Genomic DNA, 18,983 nt, shown 5'->3' with positions numbered 1-18,983 from the left:
TTCTCTAGTTGCGGTGAGTGGGGGCTACTCTTCTTTGCAGTGCGCGGGCTTCTCATTGCAGTGGATTCTCTTGTTGCAGAGCACAGGCTGTAGGCATGCAGGCTTCAGTAGTTGCGGTGCGTGGGCTCAGTAGTTGTGGCTCGCGGGCTTTAGAGCTCAGGCTCAGTAGCTGTGGCACACGGGCTTAGTTGCTCTGCAGCGTGTGGGATCTTCCTGGACCAGGGCTCGAACCTGTGTTCCCTGCACTAGCAGGGATTCTTAACCACTGCGCCACCAGGGAAGTCCCCAGTGCAGTCTTTTAAAAATATCTTTTCCAGGAATTCCCTGGTGGTCAACTGGTTAGGACTCTGTGCTTTTGAGGGCCTGGGTTCAATCCCTGGTCAGGGAACTCCTGCAAGCCACGCAGCACAGCCAAAAAAAAAAAAACATATACACACACACACACACACACACAAACACACACACACACACACACATATATATATATACACATATATATGTATCTTTTCCTTTTTCTCTTGTTTCATCCTCTCTTTGTTTCACCTACACCACCCATCTACTAGTGACCCATATTAACAACCCAGGGCATATCCCTCCATAGTTTCTCCCTGTTCACTTAAATATCTTTACACACGTGCACATAGAGATTCCCTGTCTACTTTACAAAAGTGAGGTCATGGAAAGCCTTCCAAGCCAAGTGGTAGAGCTGTAATTTGTTCTATTTAATGGCTTTAAAATAATATTCCATGTACACATCTACCATGATTTACTCAGCCATCCCACTTTTGGTGGCAATCACTTTGCTCTTTGGCAATCCTGGATCTTGTTGCCACCTCTGGTTCATATGTACATGTATACTGGCTTTGTGTTTTGTTTGTTTGTTTGTTTTTTGCGGTACGCGGCCCTCCCACTGTTGTGGCCTCTCCCGCTGCGGAGCACAGGCCCCGGACGCACAGGCTCAGCGGCCATGGCCCACGGGCCCAGCCGCTCTGCGGCACATGGGATCCTCCCGGACCGGGGCACGAACCCGCGTCCCCCGCATCGGCAGGCAGACTCCCAATCACTGCGCCACCAGGGAAGCCCCTAGCTTTTTTTTTATAAAATGGATTCCCAGCAGTGGGATTGCTGGGTCAAAAAGTAATATGTATTTTTTATTTTAATAGATGTTTCCAGTTAGCTTTCAAAAAAGGCTGTAGCGGTTCACATATCCACCAGCCAAGGATGAGATCACCCTTTCTCTGACAATATAAAACAGTCTCAAGGAGCAAATAATAGTCACAGATGAGAGTCACATGTTGGGAGCCAGCAAGGGGCAGGGGTCATTCAAGGAGAGGAAAAAGCTCTGTGGGCTTCCTTCATCAACAATTAATGAGCCAATGGTGAGTGATTCCTCAATAGGAAAGGCCCTACTTATTTATCCTTGCATCTCATGAGCCTAACACAGAGTGGCATAGAACAAACAGCTCAGAAGACCTTAAAACAGGGTCTGAAGACAGTTATCTCTAACTACCAAATGTTGTTTTTAACTCCTCTCCATTTCCTGGATCCCAGTGAGTTCTTTCCTACTGGATGGCACTTGTATATCATCAAGCATCTGCTCATAATTTCCTTTGATTCTTTATCATCTCAGTTAAGATTCTGGGAAAAGGAAGTTGTCTTGGAAAGGAAGAAACCAGTAAAGTTAGCAAGAGGATCACTCTTAAGCCAGGGGATAAAAAAATGTTTAATGCTCTACGTGTGTTGGTCACACCAGAAGGAGTAAACACCTCCCTCCCTCTGTGACACCTCCCTCCCTCTGTGAGAGTCACATTTTTCTTACTAAACCTCCACCCTTATTTCTCGCAAGTCTCCCTGTTGCTGAGAATCCCCAGTGTTTCTGATCTTTCCCCTCCATTCTCACCCATCTTCTCTTGCTCCATGTGCCTTGACGGGACAATGCTCACCAATATGATACTCCTCACCCCACCTTTCAAACCAAGACCTCTTGTTTGAGTAAGTTAAAATGATGTGTGTTCTGCAAATAAGAAGAATCTTTCTTCAAATAATCTACCAAATGTTCCCATGACTCAGTCCCTTATTACTATACCTAAATATCTTACAGTGTAGGGGAACAAAAGATTAGCCCAGCTTCATCTTACAGTTGGGACAGTCAGGGAATGCCAAATGAATAACAAAGCTCCTGGTTTTGACCAAGCCTAGCTATGCATTTATGAACAGCATTTGCAATTCAGCTCCTCGCATGTCAGAGGCATTGTTGGTGTAGTCGGGGGAACCTTTAGAGTGGAAATAAGAGAGCTGCCTGTTGACAAAGGAAGGAGGTAGAAATTACAGCCTGTACTGTTTTTACCAGGAAGCCATAAATCCAATTCATTATTGGTTATTCAGAAAAACGCACTCCACTGAGAGCGACCTTGGAGAGAGGACTATATTATTATGCCAGGAAGGAGGAAGTCAACACGCAAACTCCATAAAGTCTTTTCTCTCTGGCAACCCTTACAAGAGTGACACCAGCCATACTCCAGGAATTGGATCTCCTACAGCCTGCAGTGCTGGAGTACGTGCTTTTTTCCATTTGACTCCCATTTTAAGAATACCTGTGGCTTGGACCACCCCAGCAGAGTGCCGTGACAAGGAACTTGATGTATGTCCTCTGAGACAGTGTTGGATCCGGATATTCTCCTTGTGTTTTGGTGTCTGGAAAAGAGTGGAGAAGGCATCTTTGGGCAGAAATCAGAGGGAAATATGGGGGACATACACACTTAGAAGAAAAAGGAGAGTCATGTTTAGTGTTTTTTCTATGGCAGTATCTAGACTTACCCCTGTATAATTACAGCCCAAGTATCAACATCGAAATTTACATTTGAATGAAATTCACAATACAATCTCTGTTTTAAAAAGGAACTAGGAAGAAAATGGAATTGCAATTTCATTCTTGATTTTTTACATCACCTTTGATGACCAGAAGTCTAATGTAGGGAGAGTTCTGAACAAAAAAACACTTTCATATGTTGCCTTATTAAGGAATGGAAATGAAAGAAAGCTTAGCACTTAAGAAGTGAATTTAAATGCAGATATGTTAACAGTCCAGATAAGGCGCTGCTGACAAATGATTTCATTAACTGAACACCTAGATGGGATCATTTGGCAAAGGAAGCAAGTGTTCCAACCCTGGTGCCAGGGCTACTGAAGCTGAACTCCTAAATTGGGTCCACTGGAATTGAGGGATCCAGACACACGGCAAGAATGCAGATCAGTCAAAACATCTGATTTTTTTTTTAAAGTCTACTTGGGAAAATTTTAAAACAGGGCGCCAAACACGATTGCTGAGTCAGCAAAACCTACTGATGTTACAGCCTTTTCTTGGCCCTTTTCCCATCTCTAACCCATGACCACCCAGGTGTCTGTGGCTCTCTCCACCTCTCAGTGACAGTAACTTGCTTGCAGGAAAGGTCAGACAGTAATCATTTATACCTGTCTTCATGAGGATGTAAGTCAATGTATTATCTCTCAAAGAAGATTTCTATTTAAGCCTTACTCTGACATGTGAAATGTCAAAGGGAAAAAACTATATTTGGACATTTTGCACACACTAAATCTTTACCTGAGTAAATTTCAGTTTTGGTGTTTTGTTCTTTTGGAGAAAAAAGATCCCTGTGTAATTTAAAGAGTGATAGCAGTTGTCTAGACTCTACCTAGACAGATATGTTCATTCATCCACTCATCTCAGCTCAACCATAAGAAACTGTGTTTTTCAAAGAAGGGACACAGAAGCCTGGGAAATCTGAGACGTATAGCAACAAATCAGTATATAAAGAGACTGAAACTAAACAATCAGTGGCGTTTGTACCAGCTTGAGTGCCTAGGGTGAAGGTGACAGGCTTGGGGGTGGGTGGGGCTGGTGTATATATTAGCACCTGCAGCCTTGGTATTTTCTGTTGCATCCCAGGATATGCCAGGTCAATTGTGATGACCCTAAAACAGACCAACTCTGGGCAGGGAGGGGGCGTCCTTTCCTCTTCCCAGTGGTCTCAGTTCTAGAGACCACTTCAGTAATATCTCCTTGTCATACATTAAAACACAAATTAAGACTTTTAAATAAGTCCACTCTCTCATTTCCTTAAAATGTTTTGATCTCCTTGCTCTCCAATGTATAGCAACAACAACAACAAAAGTGGTAAAAACGAATCATCAGAGACTAGTTTCCCCTACCTACACTCTTAGGAGGGAAGGAGTACTAAATCAGCAAAGGCGTGTTAACAGGGAGGAAAAAAATAACTAGAGATCATGAGCAATAATCATAATTCAAAAATTAAATAATTAAAACAATGCACTGGGCAAAAGAATGTCTCCATGTTAATTATTTCAGTACTCACAGTGAAAGTGGTGTTATTGATCATTTGTAAGTCCCTTCTAAAAGTAATTACCTTTCATTTACTAAGATACTGCTGATTCCTTTGGAAACACGTGACCCACAACTTCTTGGCTTCCTTCAACCGCAGAAGAGAGATTTAGTCATCACCCCGAGTCACAGCGAGGGTGACTCACAGAGCGAGGAGGGAAGCTGAGGACTCCTCGCACATTTAAGCACTTTGAGTTTGACAGGAGCCCAGGCACCTCCACCCTAAGAGGATCTTTGACGTCAGGGTGGCACAACCCTTCTTTCCCCAGCACAGCGGGCAGATCGGGCAGATCACAACAAGCAGCCCAGCCAGTCCACACCAGCTTCTGTGTCCCCGTTCATCTTAAATAAGGTAACTGTCATTTATTCCTTCATTTCTCATGTCAGTCTTCAAACTGTTTTGTCTTACAAAATGAATCAAGTTGTCTTTCATGCTGCAGTCAACGGTTGCTATAAAAAAAAAAAAGAGTGATATGTTAGGAGGCTGTAACGGGCCCTGGGTCCATCTCACCACAGAAGTGATCTCAGTGTCCCTCAAGACCTGGCCTTGAACTTCCCCAGGTTTCTCTTTGAATGTTCTTTAGCACCCTAGAGTTACAATTACATTTACATCTAGTTCATCTCTCTGTGCTTATTTGACACCATCTGTGAATCTTATAATTAATTGCAAACTGGAGTGGGAAGAGGCTCCAAAAAGAGTGGGAATCTTAGCTGAGTTTCTGATTGGAACAACAGATTTGCTACCAACTGCAGGTCAGGTCTGTTTGTCTACCTGCTTTACCAATATTTTCAGATGTCAATTTAGGCAAATATTATATACACACACGCTAGCTGAGTGAGAAAGATGTTGTCTAGTCCAGAAGGAAGCAGGGAAATTCCTCAACACACATTTGATCCTTGGACACTGGGATGACAATAATAAACCCACTTCGTATATTTACTCTCCACTTTATGATTCAGGTTGGGATTTTACCTGAAACTCCCAACATACAATGAGAAAGGGAGAAAGTCAGTTTAGTGGCTTCAAGGACAGCCCTTGTTAAAGGCTTTATGATGCAAACGGTAGTGTGGTGTCGCTCTCTCAGCGGGTTGATTTTTAGCAGCTGGGGAAAAAGTTTAAAGAAAACACACTTTTAAATTAAAATTCAATTTAGGGTTGTACAAATAGTTCTGAAATGTCCTGCTACACTATTAGCTCCAGGGTAAGGATTATGTTTTATTTAGCTTAGTAAGTGCTCTAAAAAAAATCCTTGGCTAGATACTGCATAAAATGCAATTTAAATGTTGTATCATCTTTGTTGTACTTTAGACATTCGAAAAGTGTGCCCAATTTTTAGGACAAAGCTCAATATTTAAATGCAAGGAAAAAATTATTATCTCATACATATCAAATGGAGAAAATGGGAATTCATTCTAAAACCCTTATAAGGCATGTCACTTTCTCAAGGTACTGTCTTTAAAAACTCTGCTTCTGCTCAAAGATAACTGAGACTAAAAGAAATATACTGAAGATCTGAACATGCTTTCTGCATCTCTACATAACATTCTCTCTGTATTCTAAGCTTTCCTTGAAGCTTTGTAACTAAGCTATAATAAAATACAATATACAATGTCTTCCAATTAGCAACTTTTATTCAGCAACATAAATAAGGTAACCATGGCTTTAACAACAATTCTTAACCTGCCAGTACTGTCAGGAAGCATATGGGCAAAATAATAATATTAATTAATTTATTTATTATTATGGATGTTTTTATCAATTATAATTTAAAAGTTTTGAGAGAAAGCAAAAGAAAGAGAGACTTTTTTCCTTAGAACTAAAGAATGCAAAACGTAAATTCGTCAGGTCTTCCCTACAAAAGAGTGGGCTGGCACACCTCTGCCAGGAAACTGAATGAGTCTGCAAAGAGGAACACCCCTCTCCATACCTCAATGTCCCACTCCACAGGGCACACTGGGTACCGTGGGCTGCCTCCCTCCTGCAGGAAGCAGGATGCAAGAGGAACATAACTGGTGGAGGAGCTTCTTCATCCCACTGAGTGAGGGAACTTACAAGGATAAATACCATCTCAGCCGTATTATCAGGGACATCATAATCATTATCATTTTAATCAGACCCTCAACGGACCGTTTGTTGCCTTACGTAAGGCTATTTCAGGTAAGGTCCCTCAGCTTCATTTTTAAAAATTTTTTTAGATTTCTGGGTGCCCAACTTGAACATTTTTTTCACAGGAACATCATTCATTAGTCATACGAATTAGTTTGTGTCATTAGGCGCAAGTGTCATTTTTCTTAAAGAAAAGTGCCACAGAAATCTCAGAAAGGGCAGTTAGGTTAAATAGTGACAGAATTTCTTGACTCAATGAAAAGGTAAAAATAAAAAGGAATTTGGTGTCAATTAACCAGGTTTACAATATTTAAACGTACAAAGGACATACACGTCCGGTCAGACTGCTGTCAACACTAAGAAAGCTTGTGCAAGAGAACCTCAGAAAGAAAATATTTTAGAAAACAATTGCTAAATGTTCTCTATTTGATGTATTTTGATAAAAACTTAGTTGTGGATTCAACTCAGGCCATGATTGCAACAAATTGAAAAAAAATAAAGATTCTACAAATCCCTTAACGATCAGTGTGATTGACTAGTCTCAGTATTGCTTTCTAAAACAAAGTCTTTTGTGAAGTTCTGTGGAAATAAAACCAAGTTGTATGGAAAGAATTCTACATTTGTTATAAAAAGTATACCTTGCAATGACACTGAAACGTTAAGACATTATTTTCCGTTTTGTTTCTTTTAAACTGTGTCATTTATTTTTAAAGGGCAGAGGAAGATGGCTAAGAGAAGTGATATCAAAGGATCTTATTTTAGATATTTTACTAGGAAAAGAAAGCCAGAGAGAGAAAATTAAAAGAAGCAGAAGTGGGCAAGGTCAGCAATCGAGTTGCAATATTTTCCTAGAGCTGCAGCCAAGCAGTTACTCTTCAGCCCTTCACGTGCAGATGAAAGAGAAAATTAGTTCTCCTTTCTTGGTTCCTTTTGAGGCTTTGTGGCATGGTGGAGCATTCTGATAATGTATTTTCATTTTTCCTATTGACTGATAATGTGTTCATCTCTTTCTATTTCTACTTTTCTTTTTACACAGTTTAGGAATTGAGATCAAAATTTTAGATCTAGCTGCTCTCTGGCAAACGACCTTATGTATGACATCTACCCTACTTAGCTCACAGAAGTATTCTGACAATTTAATGAGATAAATTTTATTTGAACACTTTTCAAAAACGTTTAAAGTTATCTAAATTGGAAGTGTGACTAGATGACGATAATAATGATGTTGATGATGCCCTGATGATTTAGAGGGCTCAAAGATTAATCCAATTATCACTAGAACCCTGGTGTTCAAGTGGAAACTTCCTTCTCTCCCTCTCCTCCTTCTTTCCTTCCACATTTATTTACTTAATGCCAACTATCACACAATGCACAGGTGGTGTAGGAGAAGTGTACACATAGCCCAGAGTTGCGTGGGAATCCAGGTAGCAGTGGAGCAGAGGATTAAAGCATGGATGCTGGGATTGAGTGGCCTGCATAGTAGTCCCCAGAGCAGCACAATTCTATCTTGAGCCAGTTAACATGCATTTCTGAATTTGTTTCCTCATCTATAAAATACAGATCATTTTACTGTAAGGTTTGAACGAGAAAGATATTTCTAGATCCTAGCAGAGCACCTAGAATGTGGTAATACTCAATAAATCATAGAGTTATTATCATTTCTACCTGACTTGGTCAACTGGGAATCCCAAGGACCATGGCTTTCTAGGAGCATCCTCTGAATTCTGTAGTCAGCAGGCCACCCATCTGAAAGGTGCCCCAGAGATGTCCAGAGAGGTCCAAACTCAAAAGGCTCAGCCAGAATTTAGGCCTCATAAAAGCTGTGAGTGCTCATTTGGTAATTTCTAAATTCACAAATTGTATCACACATAAATTTGGCTTTGTTCACTGCCTCCTATCCTCCTGATGACAAAAAGGCAATTTTTTTTTATAAACATAGAAATTGATGCTTACAGTAGCAGGGTATGAATAATATTTATAAATAACAAAACTTTCCTGGTAAGACTATAAAAAAATATGAACTCTTATCAATGTGGCACTACTGAGGAACCAACAACTGAGTTTCCAGAAAAGTAGTTCTGAGGCTGTACAGTTCTGGGCCCCCAAGACAAGGCAGTGCTAGACCAGTGGTTCTCAAATGGGAGTGCTTTTATCCCCGGGGTCCATCTGGCAATGTCTGGAGACACTTTTGGTTTTTTGGTTGTCACAACTGGGGAGGGGGTCTACTGGCATCTAGACGATAGAGACCAGGGGTGCTGCTAAACACCCTGTAATACACAGGACAAACCCCATAACAAAGAATTATCTGACCCAAAATTGCAGAAGTACTGAGGTTGAGAACCTAATCCAAAATATGGGCAATGCATAGAGCAGTCCCCTCACAAAGTGAAAGTGATTGATCCTGCCATACGACAAGGTTCTTCCTGTGTAGCACGCCTAGTCACTTTATTTCACCAAGTACTCTTCAAGGTAGAAGTTATTATCTCCATATTACAGATAGAAAAATGGAGGTGAAGACAATAAAAGTAATTTACCCAAAGGCCTTCTGACGGTAGAGGAACTGAGACTGAAACTTTACCGGCCTGATTCCAAGGCCTGGGCTCCTAATCCCTGCTCTAATTGTTGTGTGTGTGTGTGTGTGTGCGTGTGTGTGTGTGTGTGTGTGTGACCTTGGTCCTTGTTTTTCCAAATTTTATCTTGGCTTAAGAAAAATTTCCATGACCAGTTCAGAGGACTTATATTCAGAATTGCACCCATCCCTTTGCACTGCACTGTAGGGGCTGCAGATCTGCTTTCTCTTACTTGGTTCTTGTCCTTGACGAGTCAAGGGGCTCACAGCCCCTGAGTGCTAGAAGGACTATTGCAGACCTAGGTGCTTCTTGCCAAGGGATTTGTACCCCTACCAAGCAGTTTGTGTGAGATAAATTGGAAAACACAACATATAAGCAAACAACCCAAGCAACTAAAGTCAGTGTCCTGAGTCACTGAATTGCTGTCACCAGAGAACTATGTGGAGGTGACCACACCTGGCAGACTAAGGTTGAAGCAGACCTATTAGTTGCTGTTACTCATTTACTTCTCGGTGGTCAATGAACCAATCAGCCATCAATCAGCTTCTGTGTACAGGTCACGTTCCCAATGACTCTGACCGACCCATGGTTGTTACTCAGAGGTGGCATCTTGGCTAAAATACTATTAGAGGACAAAGGTATGTGTTGGTTCGTGGCTGACTTTGTCCAGTGACCTAGAGGAATGTGAACCTTAGGAACTGAAGAAGACCAGTATTTTGGGATGATAATCTTTGGAGGAAGGACAGGCTTTGCAAAACTCTAGGTCAAGGTTTGCTGTCCTCAAATTCAGGCTGCAGGCTGGGACACCAGCATCTGAAATGACCCTCAGCCCAGAGGGGTAACTAGTGAGGACAACACATTTGAACATGAGCCCATCCCTAACAACTAAAACCTACTCTCTGTTTGCTTGTTATCAAGGAAAAATTGGTTTGGCTAGGGAAGGAGGAGGTTGAATGGGGTGTAGAGAAGATGAGGAGAGAAGAGGGAGTCTGACTGGTTTGGTTTGAGTTTTTGTTTTTCTCCAGTGGTTATGAAGGTGAACTTGCCAAAGAGTAGAAGGCAGAAAACTCAGTGTCCAAGGTCACTAGGTTCTGAAGTCCTGGGTATGAAATAGTTCTTACCTATTCTGTGCATGGAACTCAAAGCAGTCGAACACTTTTCTCAGAAGAAAAAAAAAAAAAGTTTTCTTTTCCTTTGCCAAATTTTTAACTTTTTTGTTTTGAATTAATTTCAAACTTATGGAAAAGTTGAAAGAATAGTACAACCCAGAATCCCCAGATATTGACATTGTACCACATTTACACTCTTATTCTCTCCTTAGAGAACAAATGTGTTCTTAATATATTTGTTTATATACATATTCTTATTATTTCCTAAACTGTTTGAGAGTAAGTTGAAGACATGGTGCTACTTAATCTTTAAATATTTCTGTGTGTATTTCCTAAAAAGCAGGACATTTTCTACATAATCATAGTAAATTATCAAAATTGAGAAATTGATATTCATGCAGTATTATTTATCAGAGCTTACTCAAATTTCACTTGTCAACCTAAAAATGTTCTTTTTGACAAAAGACAAAAATGATTTTCTGGTGCAAGATCACAAGTTGCATGGGGTTGTCACTCCTATTTAGTCTCCATTAATCAGGAACAGTCTTCAGTCCTCCTTTTCCTTCATTCATGCCTTTGACATTTTTGAAGAGTACAGGCCATACATTGTGTGGAATTGAAAGATGTGCCTTATGCATGATTAGCTTTCAGTTATGCACAGAAGTGCTGCTGTGTCCTTCTCAGTGGCTATACCAGGAGGAACATGATGTTGGTTTGTCCCATAACTAGTAGTGTTCATTTTTATCACTTGGTTAAAGTGGTATCTGTCAGATTTCTCCACTGTGAAATTACTATTACTCTCTTTTTAATTAGTACAAATCTTATGCAGAGATTCTTTGAGATTCTATGGTTATTGTTTCTCGTCAGAATTTCACCCACTAGTTTAAAATTGCCTGGAACAATTGTCACTATGTCAGTTGCCAAATGATGATTTGCTAATTCCATCATTCATTTTACACTTATTAACTGGCATATTAATTCTCCTATAAAATGAGGCAGGTAATGTGCCCTCTCTAACTGAGAAAGCTGTTAAGAGGATCAAATGAGACCTATATGTAAATACAGTGCAGAATGCTTCATAAATGTAAGCCATTGTTTTACTATTGCTCACCTTATGCCTGCCATCGGCCAAACACAACGACACAGAAAATTTCCACTCTCTGCTCTAGGGCACGTTAAACCCCATGAGTATTTGCATTTTTCACAAAATTCCCTTGGGAGTTCGGATTGCAATAAAGGCTACAGAGTCTATTCAGGGAATATAGTCAACATTTCGTTATTTGACAATTATTTATCAAGACCAGGACTTGAACAAAACACTATACTAATTGAATGTGTAAACATGAAATTTCCTTAAAATGTCTAAATATGAAATTTTGCAAGAGTTGGTTACACCACCCCACCCCTCAAAATTATATATTTTTAATGTATTTATATATTTGAGAAGGGGAAATCCTGCTACATGGACATGATTTGCAACAAATGAATAACTCCTACAGAGGGAAGATTTGGAGAAACTATACCAAATTTTTATGCCACGATAGTCTAAAAACCTGACTGCTTTAGAAATAGTCACAGCTATATCACAAGAATCAACTAGTTTTCACAAACCTACCACTTACCTCTGACTTATGTTTATCAGTTAGTAATTCTTTTACTCTTTTTCTCTTTCTTTAGCTATAGATCTTTTGGCAGGAAAAAAAGATGAAAGCAGAGCCCAAATTTTCCATGATAAGTGAAGATATATTACACTATTTTTTATCTGAAACAATATGTTCCTTGTAAAGCAACAGAAATAAAATTGTGTGTATGTGTGCACATGAGTGTGTGTGTGTACCATTCTATCTGTATGTATGTTTGTATTCCTTATTAAGGAAAGAAATATATGCAGGAAATAAATGTCTTATCAACCCAATGACCTGTGTCAACTTTGCCATTACTTTTTCTACTACTTGGTTAGTTTTTGCATTACTTTAGAGGAGTGTTTTAGCACTTAAATGGCCATCTTCCCAACCAAATAAGAGTTATTGTATTTTTAACTATCTATTTATCCACTCAAATGCATTAAGATATCTTAAGTTCATCACTCCTGGGTTATAATGCCTTAATGGTTCTAATTTGAATTTTCTTTCTAATTTTGAACACTCAGGACACCACCTTCTTTTACTGTTCAAGAAAGAAGTGTCTCTGTCATACACAGGGGGAAATGCTCTTTTGGGTGTTAGCCCTCCTGATCCTTTGTGGTTTTCTATGGCATTATAAAGGACAGCTAAAGATCACAAACATCACTGATAAGTACATTTTCATCACCGGGTGTGACACTGGCTTTGGAAACTTGGCAGCCAGAACTTTTGATAAAAAAGGATTTCATGTAATTGCTGCCTGTCTGACTGAATCAGGATCAACAGCTTTAAAGGAAGAAACCTCAGAAAGGCTTCATACGGTGCTTCTGGATGTAACTGACCCAGAAAGTGTCAAGAGGACTGCCCAGTGGGTGAAAAACCAAGCAGGGGAGAAAGGTGAGTGATGTGGGGATGGGAAGAATGAAAGGGGTGTTGAGAAGTTACCAAAGCTAAATAAAATGTGTTCTGATTTTAAATAGTTCCTCCAAAAAAATGCTTCCTAAATACCAGCTGTGTACTGGAGAAGACTGGAGAAATTTTAGAATAACCCCCTGAGTAGTTCTAAGTTGCAAGCTCTCTACGTGCATGAGAGACACAGCCCACGTTATCCTAAGTCCCAGTGGGTGAATTTAGAACTGAGATAGAGGTATTAACTTTTCCTGGTCTTTTCCTGTGAACTGTTACTCTAGCCCCCTGCACAGCAAAGAACTTGGGGCTAAAAGCCACAGGAGATCATGGGGGCAATCTCCAAATTGTCAGCTGGATTGGGACCCACTTCTCACTACAAAATGGTTCCAGAGCTCACACATTTTCACTGGGAAAGGAAGAAAATGGTCTGAGGATCTGAGCAAAGGTGTCTTAGATAGTCATGATAGAGTAGTGAGTCACTGGACCTCATTCTGCCTTAGATTCTGCCTTAGATTCTGCAGCATTCTGAACTAGAATACTTTTATTGGCTTGGATCAAGTTTGAAATATTCTCATGAATGAAGATATTTGAGTCCACAAAGGAAAAAACAAATGTATGTGATTTTTTTCTATCACATCTTCATCATATAGTTGAGACTCTGAAACTTTCAAAAACAATGGTTTGATGAGGCTCCAGTTATTTTTTAATGCTTGAATTCCAAACACCTTTAACAATATTAAATGCTCCCCACCATAAAATAAGCCAAGTGAATGACTGGATTTTTACCAAAAATAACTGGGAAATAGATCAATGTTGTTCTTTGTCTATAAAGAACTGTTTATAAATATTCTCTGGCTTTGCCATCTAGCACGGTAGGAAAAATCGACCAATTTACTCACATCTGAGATTAAAAAGCAAAAAGTCTCACTCAGACAGTATCAGTATTTGACATTCAGAAGCAGAAACAGAAGCAGAATTGTGAGATTGGCTTCCAGTCACAGAACTTCAGCCATTTCAGTTTAGCCTCCCACCCTCTGTGCTCTCATTTCCCAAGACAGTAAAGTATTTCAAAGCAGGAAGGAGTATGACTAGGAGCAGGAAATGGCACCATCAGGTAAAGCAAGGGGCTGTATTTCCATCAAGGATGCCCATATAATGCCACCTTCTACCACACCTCCTTCCCTTCCTCTCTGTTCTAGGTCTCTGGGGTCTGATCAACAATGCTGGTGTTCTCGGCGTGCTGGCGCCCACCGACTGGCTGACAGTGGAGGACTACAGAGAACCTATTGAAGTGAACCTGTTTGGACTCATCAGTGTCACGTTAAATATGCTTCCCTTGGTCAAGAAAGCTCGAGGGAGGGTTATCAACGTCTCCAGCATTGGGGGTCGGCTTGCATTCAGCGGAGGGGGCTACGCTCCATCCAAATATGCAGTAGAAGCCTTCAATGACAGCTTAAGGTAAAGCAAAGATGGGCATATTAGAAAATAATAGGTGCTAACATTCACTGAACATTTATTTATGTACCAGACACTATATGCTTGTCAACTTAATGAGACACTATCTTTTGGGGGAACACTGCACTGGGGATGGGTCTACCCAGATCCCTTCCCTGTTCTGCCACTAAACCAGCCCTCACTTCACCACCTTGAACTTCAGTTTCCTCATCTGCAAACTGAGAGGGTAGAACAAGATGCTCTTTCCCATGCACCCCATTCCATGATTCCATGAAAAGATTCATAAGCAAACATTCTCCAAGTAAGCCTGGATTAAACATCTTCTATGGGCTCTTTTCACAGGCGGGACATGAAAGCTTTTGATGTGCACGTCGCATGCATTGAACCAGGATTGTTCAAAACAGATCTGTCAGATCCAGTAAAGACCACCGAAAGAAAACTCACCATTTGGAAGCATCTGTCTCCAGATATCAAACAACAATACGGAGAAGGCTACATCGAAAAAAGTGAGTTTCTGGGTGGACCCAGGGTTCTCTGGTATTCATTGTCCTAGACAGCTTGAAGGAGACTCAAACATAATTGAAAAAATAAGGTTCTCATGGTAATACACCAATAGAGATCTCAAATATGGATCAGGGATCCTTATTAATTCCGGTGTCATCTCTTGCTCCTCCAAGTGTTTATAAACACTTACTGAGCATTTACTAAGTGCCAAGTTCTTACTAAGTGCCTTATAAATTATATCATTTATTCCTCAAAAGAACTATAGTAGTGAGCAGAGGCTTGGAAAGGGGAAATGTCCTACCCAAGCTTATACAACTCCCCCAGGCCGTGCCTGAACTGGAGCCCACGGTCATCACCTCTACCCAAACCTCCTCTTTTTGGTAATCACCGACCACTCATTCAACATTGTTCAAGGATTTATGGAGGTTACAAAATATAAAGACTCAGGCTTTGACCCTTAACTAGCTTACAAGCTAGTTGACAACAAAATGTAAGCAGATGAGACTGTACAACATGCAAGAAACTTGATCCTTTACTTCTGAGACACAACCCAACAGCCCAGAAGGGGTGCTAGATAGTATGCTGTCTAATTACCAAGAAATTCAGCACAGGATAAAAAGTACTGCTGGTTAAGAAGCCTTTATATGAAAGGTCAGGTTTGAATAAGCCTAAACAGGAAGAAATTATTTGGGTGGAAGTCTTCTGGAGCAGGAATGCATGGGAGATGGAGATGGAAGGAAAAGTAACATAAGTCAGACTGAGTCAGGGATAGAGGAATAATCATAAAGATTGGATAACAATGACTAACACATAGTGAACATTTACTATGTACTTGTCACCATTCTAAGTGCTTTACACAAACTCTTTCATTTAAAATGCCCAAACAAACCCTCTGAATTTTATAGAAACAGAGACACAGGGATTTAACTTGCCCAAAGTGGCACAGCTAGTAAGTGGAAGAGCTAGATCTAAACCCAGACAGCCTGACTTCGCCATCTGTTCTCGGGCCGTGCACTGCAACAGTGAAGAGGCATTGAGGAACTGCTGGAACTTCCTGTATGAGGGGCCCACCTCCACGTCAAACGTCATGGCCCTGTTAGTTTATTTGCCATTCCTCGAACACTTACTAAGCTCCTGCTTTGAGCCACACAGGGCCCCACCTAATTTTGTGTCACTCTAACCCCAGCTGTGACCTTACCTCTTCATCAGCAGGCTTGGTAAGACAGCCAACTATGGCAAGGTTCAAGGAGTTTTCAAGGTGGAGCCAAGAGCCTAGTCAGATCCACCTGGGGAAGTTTGTAGACTGACTGAGTTCCCCAGCCACCTCACCACACACACACACGCACACACACACACACACACACACACACACACACACACACACACACACGTCAACTAGAACATCTGGTTTGACAAACCTCCCAGTGCTGATATGTCACTATGTGTAGGGTTACAACCACTGCCATTAAACTCTGTTTCTCACTCACGTACCGCCTCTGAAGGTTCTAAGTAAATTCGGAAACAAAATCCCTCATTGAAAAGAGCTTTCCCTGTTTAATGTTGACGTTGATACTTTCTAAGTGCCTGTGAATATATCATCAACTTCCATCTCAAAATTATTTTTGACTTGGCCCCTGGGTCAGGTGTCCTTTCTCAGAATTCCCAAAGGCTTAGAGCCCTATTTTGTCCTGGGTGCTCATTAGAGTTTTCTGAGCCAGGACCTCAAGATCAGCCAGACTCAGTTCCAAAGTAGACCACAAATTTAAGCTCACCTTGCTTCATTGCGCAAGGTGGAGTAGTAGGAGTTTAAAATTGACTAAGACTTACGAGCTAGCCTCAATTAGACTCTTTGAACAACTTTTGGCTAATGGCCCTGAAGTAGAAAGAAAGATTTAACACAATAGATTTTCCCTTGAGAAGACACAACGCAAGGTATGTTTTAAGAGCTTAGGAGGAATGCTCCAAGCCATCACCACTCCCTTGATAAAATACTTGCCTCTTTAAAGGTATCTTAGCTCGGGACTTCCCTGGTGGCGCAGTGGTTAAGAATCTGCCTGCCAGTGCAGGGGACATGGGTTCGAGCCCTGGTCTGGGAAGATCCCACATGCCGCGGAGCAACTAAGCCCGTGTGCCATAACTACCGAGGCTGCGCTCTAGAGCCGCAAGCCACAACTACTGAGCCCGTGTGCCACAGCTACTGAGCCCACGTGCTGCTCTAGATCACGCCCCTAGAGCCTATGCTCCACAATAAGAGAAGCCACCACAATGAGAGCACGTGCACCACAACAAAGAGTAGCCCCCGCTTGCCGCAAATAGAGAAAGCCCGTGCACAGCAATGAAGACCCAATGTAGCCAAAAATAAATAAATAAATTTATTATTATTTTTTAAAAAGTATCTTAGCTCGTTACTCAAACACTTCATTTACCTGAGAAGCAGGATACCTTTAGCTTCCTGAGTCAGGACTTTGGGAGATAATTCTCTCTTTACTCACTGACTTATAGAGGCACATGCTATATGAGTGTACGCACACACAGGTGCAAGCACTTGTGAACACTCACATTTCCTATAAACTTAGTACTCCCGTAAAACAAATACGGAATCAAACTACTAACTTCCTGGGTTCAGGAGCCTCCGAGACTTTGTGAAGTATCTTTCCTACATTGGTTTAAAGTAGCACTTCTCAAAGTTTGGTCCGTGGACCAGCGCCATCAGCATCAGCTGGAAACTTGATAGAAGTGCAAATTCTTGGGCTCCACTTCACACTCACTGAGTCAGAAACTAGAGGCGGGACCTGGCTTTTAACAAGCCCTCTAGGAGATTCTGCTTCTCACTCAAGTTTGAGAGCCAGTGGTCTAAAGAAATCACTGTTGCATCCTTTTCTGAGGAATAGATAGAAACCCATCACAAGGGGACCCAGTTATAATGGCAAATTCAAAATAAATTCCCTCACTGCATCCTCTCCTTTGCAACCTAGGCTCACACTCCCCTATTCCTCTTCTTCCACAGAGCAAATGTACTTTTGTCTCTTTTTACAGGTCTAGACAAACTGAAAGGCACTACATCGCTTGTGAACACGGACCTCTCCCTGGTGGTGGAATGCATGGACCACGCTCTCACAAGTCTCTTCCCTAAAACCCATTATGCTGCTGGAAAAGATGCCAAAATTTTCTGGATTCCTCTGTCTCACATGCCAGCAGTTTTGCAAGACTTTTTATTGTTGAAACAGAAAGTAGAGCTGGCTAATCCCAAGGCAGTGGGACTCAGCTGACCACAAACGCCTGCCCCAGGCTATGAGATTGGCTGATTCCAAGGACACAACTCCTTCTCCATCTCATTCTTTACCGAATCCAACCTGGACTCATTTAGATGATGCTTCTTTTGGTAAAAGAAGAGATCCCACCGTCACTGATGATGTCCCAGGGTCCCTTTTCAAACTTTATTTGAAAAGATGGGCAGGTATGACACCTGCCCGACATTTAGGCTTTGCCTGCTTGGTATGATGTGAGGAAAATGGGAAGGCTTTCCCATCCAAAATGATCTCCACGCCTTGCCTGCCCCATGCTTCTAGTCCACAGCACTTAAAAGTAATTCCTGAATGTTAAATATTTGTCCCTTATCAAAACATTGAGAGATAAGTAGAATACTTTCATAAGTGGATTAGGTGTGTTATCTTGTTGAGAGTAAGGTTAGGAATAAGGATTAGAACTCAGTTCTGTGAGCCTTGATGGAGGCAAGAAAAGGAAGGGTAATGAAGCATTATGGAACTGGTATAAGCTAAGGGGCAGCAGAAAAGTACTAGGTAAGACTACAAGGAGGAGGGAAGGAAAAGGAGAAAAGGAATAGGAGGACTGAAAAAAAGAAACAAGTGTAAAAGTAGAGGTAGGGAGATTCCAAGACAAGCCTGCCTATCCTAGAGGGAACTACAGAGGATGGACAGCTTCTTCAAGGCCACTGTGAACACTGATGCCCATACAGCTCTCTGTGGAAAGATGGTAACAACAGAGGAACCAGTCATTCCAAAAGAATAAAAATGTAGAGCATGTGTGTCTATTCTGGTTTATTGTAAATATAACAAGACATAGACTATCTGATACAATTACACCTGAGATGGTTGGAAATCCAATATTTGAAGGGGTCTCTGAAGCCCCATGAAAATACAGAGCTAAATTCAAAGACTCTCTTTCACCTACAGTTACAGTGAGAGCAGGTCTGCTCCTGGCTCATATCATGGTTCTAAATTGGGTTGACTCTGGACCCACCCCCCCATCCAAAAGAAACAGCTACCTAAACGGATGCTTGCCCAAAAC

At 41.2% G+C, this 18,983-nt stretch overlaps 1 protein-coding gene across 2 annotated transcripts; it reads left to right on the top strand.

Annotated features, from left to right (window-relative positions):
- Nucleotides 1–4,603: 4,603 nt before the first annotated feature.
- DHRS9 (dehydrogenase/reductase 9) lies at nucleotides 4,604–18,707 on the top strand. 2 transcript variants are annotated; one of them, XM_029225533.1, is made up of 5 exons: nucleotides 4,604–4,751; nucleotides 12,335–12,704; nucleotides 13,916–14,174; nucleotides 14,514–14,677; nucleotides 17,712–18,707. In XM_029225533.1, the coding sequence occupies exons 2-5, from the start codon at nucleotides 12,392–12,394 to the stop codon at nucleotides 17,942–17,944; spliced, it is 969 nt and encodes a 322-aa protein (XP_029081366.1). In that variant the 5' UTR covers nucleotides 4,604–4,751; nucleotides 12,335–12,391; the 3' UTR covers nucleotides 17,945–18,707. The 2 variants fall into 2 exon arrangements, with proteins under 2 accessions (XP_029081366.1, XP_029081365.1); XM_029225532.1 differs by lacking the exon at nucleotides 4,604–4,751 and adding an exon at nucleotides 6,487–6,557.
- Nucleotides 18,708–18,983: the final 276 nt, after the last annotated feature.

Source organism: Monodon monoceros, unplaced genomic scaffold (genome assembly GCF_005190385.1).
Source record: "Monodon monoceros isolate NGI ecotype Baffin Bay Population unplaced genomic scaffold, NGI_Narwhal_1 Super_Scaffold_16, whole genome shotgun sequence".
NCBI lineage: Eukaryota > Metazoa > Chordata > Mammalia > Artiodactyla > Monodontidae > Monodon > Monodon monoceros.
This window is presented reverse-complemented; position numbering and strand designations above follow the sequence as displayed.